This window comes from Oenanthe melanoleuca, chromosome 2 (assembly GCF_029582105.1).
Source record: "Oenanthe melanoleuca isolate GR-GAL-2019-014 chromosome 2, OMel1.0, whole genome shotgun sequence".
Taxonomy (NCBI): Eukaryota; Metazoa; Chordata; class Aves; order Passeriformes; family Muscicapidae; genus Oenanthe; species Oenanthe melanoleuca.
The window spans coordinates 123905270-123912746 of NC_079335.1; the positions used below are offsets into that span (position 1 = coordinate 123905270).

Here is a 7477-nt window from a genome sequence, read left to right on the forward strand (position 1 = left end):
AGTTTATTAGTCTGAAAATTAGCCCTAAAAAGACAAAGAGCTGTAAGATGCCAGTACAACCACTGTGTCTCACAAGTCACCTCAGTTTTCCCACCGTGTAGCCCTCCACCTTGCTAGATCTGGCTTCTGCCTAGCTGAATGTGGGATCTATTTTAAGTATGGGCAGGCTTCTGACCCAGCAGGAGTGAGGACCAGTACCTCCATGCTCCTAATGGGGGTAGTTGTGATGGTACTTCAGACAACCTTGAAAATTGAGCTGTAGGAATTAATTTCCAAAATGGAAAACAATGAGCAGTGAATCCCTTTGTATTATTTATTTTTAAATTTAGTTTGTATACACTCATGTTTTTATTGGTGATTCATCTGCTGTGAAAGTTTGCATCACAGCATCAGAGAGGTATAGCTCATAACAGGGGGAAAGAAGATAGAACTCCAGATGTCTTGGCATCAGGTAAGATGGATGTAGCATTTCAGCACCATCCTGGATATATAGTAATCAGATATTTTAATCAAAAAGATAATTACAGTCTCTTTTTTTTTCTTTTATATTGCATGGGTTCATGCCCATAGGTGCTTTTATTGTGAATCTGAGGGATAGAATTTATTAAGAGCTTGGCTTTCAAATAATAAACCTACAATATTGGATTAATTCCACAGCAAATTATTCCCCTTGGAGCTGGGGAATACATCATGCTCTTTCCATGATTTCCATCAGGTTTAGAAGGGATGGCACCTTGTGTGACCTGGAGCAGTCCCAGGAACTCTCTCCACTAAAAAAATCCCTCAAACATTCACCAAACACACATAAGGGGGCTCACAGCCCCCCTGAAAAAAAAGAAAATAATTTTACATTTCTTTCCAGTCTCAGACCACTGTTGCTTGGATCCAAATCTCATTCCAGACCAACAAGAGAAATAACTCCATTGTTATCACCAAAGGAAGTATGTTGCAAAAGCCCCAGAGTAGTTTTTATTTAAAATGTTACTATCATAAAATTCCAGACTATGAAATGAAGACCTTGGATTCCCATTCAAACATTATCCATCCCCCTTTTTAAAATATATTGATACATAATCACAGAACATAAAACATGCTGCAATGATACAAATATATTTTTGATACAGAAATTACAGTACATTATAAACCATGAAAACAAATTGAGGCACTAGACTGAACATCAGTTCTGTTCTGCACTAGCTGTGAAGCTGATAGACTCGCTTTCAATGAACAAAAGAACACTTGCCTGCTTAGTAAACATAACTTTACAGGTCATATCAAATAATGTGCTTTGTTGTGAGACATCACCAGGGTTGCTGGTCCTTTCAGAACCACAACACACCTACACAACACGTGTCGCTGCCACAATATGAAAAATAATAATTTTATTGAATGTACAACTCAAAAAAAACAAAACCTCTTCAGTTATTAAATAAATAATTCTTTCATACAGTGGTTATTTTATATTACACTGCATTGGCCATTAGGACAAATGAAGTTTAATAAATAATGCACGGGAATATTTCATTTACGCCTCCGTTCGTAATTCTGTGCTACGCTCCCTTCAGAGGACCCTGCAAAAAATGAAGCAGATTGAAGCACAAGGCATAGCCTTGCATGAACACCAGCAAACACAAGAAGTGTCAGAGACCTGCAGCCAGCTGGCACCACCCCTGAGCAGCTTTGATTTGGTTTTCCCTCTCAGACTGCACTGCTCTCCTTTCCGAGGTCTGAGCAGTGTTTGCCACCTCTCGTCTGCTGAGCTGCTTGAAGCACCATGAACTCAGAGCCCCTTCACCTCCCAGCAATTCATCTAACTGATGGGATCTAAGCTTTCAGGTCAATTTGTGGAAGAGGGTTTCTCCACAGACACATCCACCTTCATTCCTGTGCAGTCAGCTCTTGCCAGATCTTTGGAACTCTCCCTGTCCTCAAGCCCTGCACACAGGGATGATTTTACTGTAGGCTGCAGCAGGAGCCAAGCTCCTCAGATGTGCTCAGACTGCCATGCTGACAAGCTGCAGGCTAAAACAGTCCTAACTAACTATATTTTATATTTAGTAGTGGTAGATTTCTCTTACTTGCTTATTGAAAATGAGAGGGAAATTCAGAGAGCCCTTCTAGAGCAAGGCTGTCCCCAAACTAGGGACGGAGCCATCAGCATCCCCTTACCCTGTTTGTCACCTGGGGCTGTAAATCAGCAACATTCTCACACCCAGAGGGACACCATGGACTGTTGCCCATGGCCAGGGAGCTCAAGGGCTTTTTGCAGAAGAAAACCACAGCACAGGGTAATGGTCCTGCCCAGTTAAATATCTTCCAAAAGGGAGAAGCTAGGGTAGTGCTAACACTTACTATTCCTGATCTTGATTTGATTACACAGTCCTTAAGAGTTATCTTCTCCTCTAGTGGAGCAGAAAAAAACTTCTTACCATTTCCCCCTCAAGGGATCAAGCAGAAAAGCTGTGAATTCTAGTTTTACCTGTCAGACAGGTGTTACATTGCCCAACAGAGTAAAACATAATTATTTCCTTTTGTTAGAAATACCACATAAGAGTATCCTGACTATACCAGCAATTTTGAAATTAGGACAATAAAATCTTTGCATTTTCTTAAAACATTTTCTGTATTTTACATTCTCACATTAATGTAAATGTAATCCCAGTGGAAACCAAACCCAATTTATTACTTACGGGCTATTTACTTTTGTGATAGCAGATATATTTACAGGTATTATGCATTTAGTAGCTATTGCCACTGCAGAAAATTGTACAAAATTATTCATGATACGTAGCAATTTGCAAAATAATGCAGAGAGCAATATTACCAGTCTTGAAGGGGGTTTAATTGAAAATAAAAGTTACTGACAACCATAATTGCAGAATGTAGATCACAGCATGTATCCACATAATATGAAGGTGTCAGCTAGTAATTTAACTTTTATCATCCATTTAACAAAACAGTGAGAACAATTTCAGAGACATGAAATGCATGTTTCATTTTTTATTTTTTTTAAATTATTTTCCTGGAGAATCAACTGATGCTTTATGGTTCACAGTGAGGGATTTCCTCAGTACAGCCCTATAGCCCAGGGAAGGAAAGTAGAGCTATGGGAAGTCTCCCAGTTTTCCACAGGGGTTCTGCATGTAAGGGGAGAGGAGCATTCTGCCCTGTATGGATGATATGGGGAAAATAAATTCACAGTATCCTTCCAGAGTTTAAAATGGTTTTGGTGAAGTCAAAAGCTGAAAGAGACTGTGAATGTATAACAGCCTGATCTGCAGAATGAGGTGGTGTTAATGGTGGTGGTATTAAATGGTAATTTTTTCACCTTCTACTCCCAGTATTAGGAATAAGGATCTCCAGGTAAGATATCCCTTTACCTGATGAATAAATTTGGATTTAGACCACAAGTCAAGGAACCCTTGCATTTTCAGCTTCCAAATTTTTCTTGATATTTCAGTAAAATTTAGGCTTTCTATTTTTTTTTTGTTAGCACTTTGGGGACTAGCAGAGCATGCAAGGACAGGGCAGTAATGAAAGTGCTCTGGGGAATTCTACCTGAGCTTGCCTGCAGCTTTCCAGCCTGGTCATTTCAAGCATTGAAGTGAAGTGAAAAATCTTGGGTAACAAAGAAAATCCTGATACTTTTTCAGAGAACTCTGGATCTACACTACATGAAAACTGCTTCTTCCATCCGCTGTGAGAGAACAAAGATGCAACGGAATGAAGAGGCTGTATATCACCAAGTATCAGATTTAGTCAAATACATACCAGAATTTAAAGATCTTTTGCCCATAAGTCCAACAAAGGAGTCTGTTTTATGCCCTGAAAAAATATATTTAGGGGTGTTTTAATACATTTTAACTAGGCAGGCTTTTAAAATAACAGGTTCTTGCAAGGAAAGAAGACAGGGTCTGAAACAGTTTATATCACAGACCAGTTGTTCACAGACACCAGGGAAGGAACAGCAGTCTGACTAATCAGAATAAACAGGATAGACCAAGGCACAGGCCACTTAGTGGACATCTTCTCATTAGCTTAGACATTTGGTTTTGGGGTTTTTTTGAGTATAATGGAAAACAATAGCCACTAACAGTACAAATCTTTTTTCTCTCCCAGTACAATTCCTACTGATCTGAGCAAAGGCACAAGAAGGCAGTGTCTTGGTATAGCCTGCATCTGTGTGATGCATCTCTTCTACCTGTTGTTGTTTTATTTCTGTAACATGGCAGAAAATCCTCCCTCACAGGTCAGGTGGAGCCCTTACTGAAAGGGGAACCAAGGGGACTCTATGTCTGGACACATCCTAGCTAGACAGTCTGGCTCTATTTTTGGAATATTTATAAGTTCAGGTATTACCTTCCTGTCCCATTAGTAATTCTCAAGACACTGGAAGTGTAGAAAACAAATTACTCCAAGTTTAGGACTACAGTACATATCAGGTTATAGTAGTAGCTATAGTTTCAGATAAGGAATTAAAATGAATTGTTCTTCTTTATTTAACCTGGCTTTTGAGACAAACATAGAAGTCTCTCTTTTGGAAAGAATTTTGCTTGGTGAATTCATAGACAAAGCAAGACACTCAGACCTCACATGTATTAATTCAAGCTGAAGTAGTTTCAGAGAACCATAATTTTTTACTTTAGTCAGCAGGTAATTTGGCATGAGCTTTATATCAGACTCTTTATTTGGTCTTCCAATACATAACCCTAGAGAAAGCACCTTGTGGATAATAGAACACTGGGAGAGTTGCTGGCCTCTGTGGACAGAGGAAGTTTCACAGATCCTGTGATATATAACATCTTGTATAATTAATAAAAATCTTCCAGGTTCTCTTTAAACACCACGAGAGAATTTCAGAAAATAAAACTACCACTGTGCAGAGCAAGGTAACACCCCAGTGCTGATACCATTGCTTGTGTTAAACAGAAGCAGAGCAAAGCACTCTTATTAATGGGGCAAGATACGGCTCTTCATAAGGCAGCAAATCATCAATCAGCCCTTTCTGTGAGCAGGAGTCTGATTCTCAGACAATGCTGAGAGCAGAAATACAGTGTCTCGCATGTGAGGACATGGGCACTCCCATGAAAGCATTCTTGGGGACTTGGGAATTCATTATTCTAATTTTCCAGATTTTGCCATCTTAATTGCTCCTCTCAGAGTCTGGCAGTAAGCCTGCCTTGCCAACGAGAAAGGCTTACAAAATCCCCCCTTGGGAAATAAGAGAGAGCTGCAACATCCGCACATTAATATGGATTGAAACCTCAAAGCTCGCAGCAGCTCGGATGAGATACAGGCTCACGGTGGCACTGAAGGGAGGTTTCAATTCTTTAACAGATCATTTATCCACCACTGGTGCTGCCAGTTCCTAGCTGAAATCAGTCACCTTCTAAATAATTCTGTCAAATACACTATTCTCTATTTGAATGTCTTCTAATGATTACTTAAAATATTTGTATTTTTTAAACTTACTTTTGTGAGAGATCTGGCCATATCCTGATTGGGAAAGGAAAGAGAAAAAAAGAGAAAAAGAGTTGTTAGAAAAGGGTTGGCATATACATATGATGCTACTGCAGTGCTTTGAAAAACCAAATACAAAAACTAACCTACACATACTCCACTTAAGGAAATTAAGGTGATAGTTTACAACTGCGTTTCTCTTTGAAGAGATTAAAAAACTTGTTTCAGCTTAACCCACACAATTTAAATTAGTTTAGCTCCAATTTCTTAGATCAATTTTTGGTTCAGTAAACATGTAGAAAAGTTGACAATAATTGTATACTGAACCAATTTCCACACTGGTGATTCAGTGGCATGTATGCTGACCTGTGAATTGTCATGCTATCCCTTACTGGGATTTACGTGCTGTAACAGGTACACACGTAATATTTTAAAGCCCTCTCTTTTCCAATCACTGAGTTTATCTCATACAAAACTTAAAAGAAACAACCAAACAAAAAAGCCTAAACCCCGAGTACGCTCACGGCAGCCTGTGAGGCAGATGTAACATAAATCCGGAGCGATAACCGTGCGAGGTTCGGGCAGGCTCTGGGAGAAGAGGCGAGCGGAGCGGCGTGAGCAGCAGCCAGCCCCCGCCCCGCTCACCGGCATCCCGCTTGCCCATGAGGCCGAAGAACTGCTGGGGCCGGGGTCTGCGGGCCATCCTCTGCAGGAAATGCTCCAGGGGCAGCGGCAGCTCCTCCTGCGGGGCGACAGCGAGCGGCGCTCAGTGCGGACCCCGGTTCGGTCCGCCCGGGCAGCGCCCGCACGGAGCCCCGGCCCCCAGCCCCGCTCCCCATCCGCGGGGCTCACCTTGGCCTGGTCACCGTCCGACCAGTCGGACCAGTAGCTGAGGTCGTCGGTGGTTCCCATCTCCTCGCCCAACGCCTGCGACGAGGCCAGCAGGAGCACGGCCAAAGCCAGCGGGAGCCTCATCGCCGCCTCGACGTCCTGCGGGGGCAGAGGTTGGAGCCCTGGCAGCCGGGACGGGCTGAACACACCGGCACAGCCCCGCACACCCCGGCACGGCTGCGGACATCCCGGCACGGCCCCGCACACACGGCCCCGCACGTACAGCGAGTTACACCGGCACCGCCCCGACTGCCGCACACCCCTCCGGACAGACACACACCCCGCACACCCCTCCGGACAGACACACACCCCGCACCCGAGCTCCGTGTGCTGCCCGCACTCACACACAGCCAGCGGTGTGCACTCACACACGCACAAACGGTGAGAACATAAACGCACCCGCACACGTCCATGCACATCTGGGATTCACACCTTCCCAAATATGCACACGCAGCCAGATACATCACATCCAGGTACACATGTATGCCCTTACAAACTCATACAAAGAGCTACACACCTTAAAAGCTCAGAACCACGTAAGGATGTAGCTGTCCACACACACAAACACAGAGGCACATGTGTCCAGAGGTGCACACCCATCCCTTTGCACATCCAGACAGACACGTAAGGACAGGCACAAAAACATGCTGGCACATCCAGAGGCACGCACTTGCGGACGCACAAGCACCCTCCCAGAGAGGCACACACGTACAGACCGGGACAAAAAAGCGCACACGAGCACCCTCCCAGCCGCGGGACAGGCGGACCCCTCGCACCCGGGCGCGGCCGGCCGGGCTCGCAGCGCACGCACCGTCTGCAGCGGGGAGGGCTGGCGCTGCTCTCCGAGCGCATTGGCCGGCCGCGGGAGCGCTCCCCACTTTATATACCTGGAGACGGGGAGGGCCGAGGCAGCCTCATTTGCCTAAGTGCAATTACCCCCGGTTTTATCGTCCCAGCCCCGTGACAGCGCCCGCCCCGGCGAGCAGCGCCCGCCCCCCGCTCCGGCGGCGCCTCTGGGCTGTGCCCGGGGCCAGGCGGTGCGGGCCGGCCGGGCGGCTCCCCCCGCTCCCCTCGCTCCCCCCGGTGCCCCGCCGCTCCCCCCGCCGCAGCTCCGCGCCCTCGGGGC

The 7477-nt window shown here is 44.9% G+C and overlaps 1 protein-coding gene across 5 annotated transcripts; it reads right to left on the reverse strand.

Moving 5' to 3' along the window:
• Nucleotides 1–321: 321 nt before the first annotated feature.
• On the reverse strand, nt 322–7265 carry TAC1 (tachykinin precursor 1). Of its 5 annotated transcripts, none has more exons than XM_056484011.1 (6): nt 7163–7265; nt 6313–6450; nt 6106–6202; nt 5473–5496; nt 3772–3825; nt 322–1571 (listed from the first exon to the last, which is right to left on the reverse strand). In XM_056484011.1, the coding sequence occupies exons 2-6, from the start codon at nt 6433–6435 to the stop codon at nt 1522–1524; spliced, it is 348 nt and encodes a 115-aa protein (XP_056339986.1). In that variant the 5' UTR covers nt 6436–6450; nt 7163–7265; the 3' UTR covers nt 322–1521. The 5 variants fall into 5 exon arrangements, with proteins under 5 accessions (XP_056339986.1, XP_056339984.1, XP_056339983.1 ...); XM_056484009.1 differs by having other exon boundaries at nt 347–1571; nt 7128–7198; XM_056484008.1 differs by having other exon boundaries at nt 347–1571; nt 7068–7198.
• Between the last annotated feature and the right edge of the window lie 212 nt (nt 7266–7477).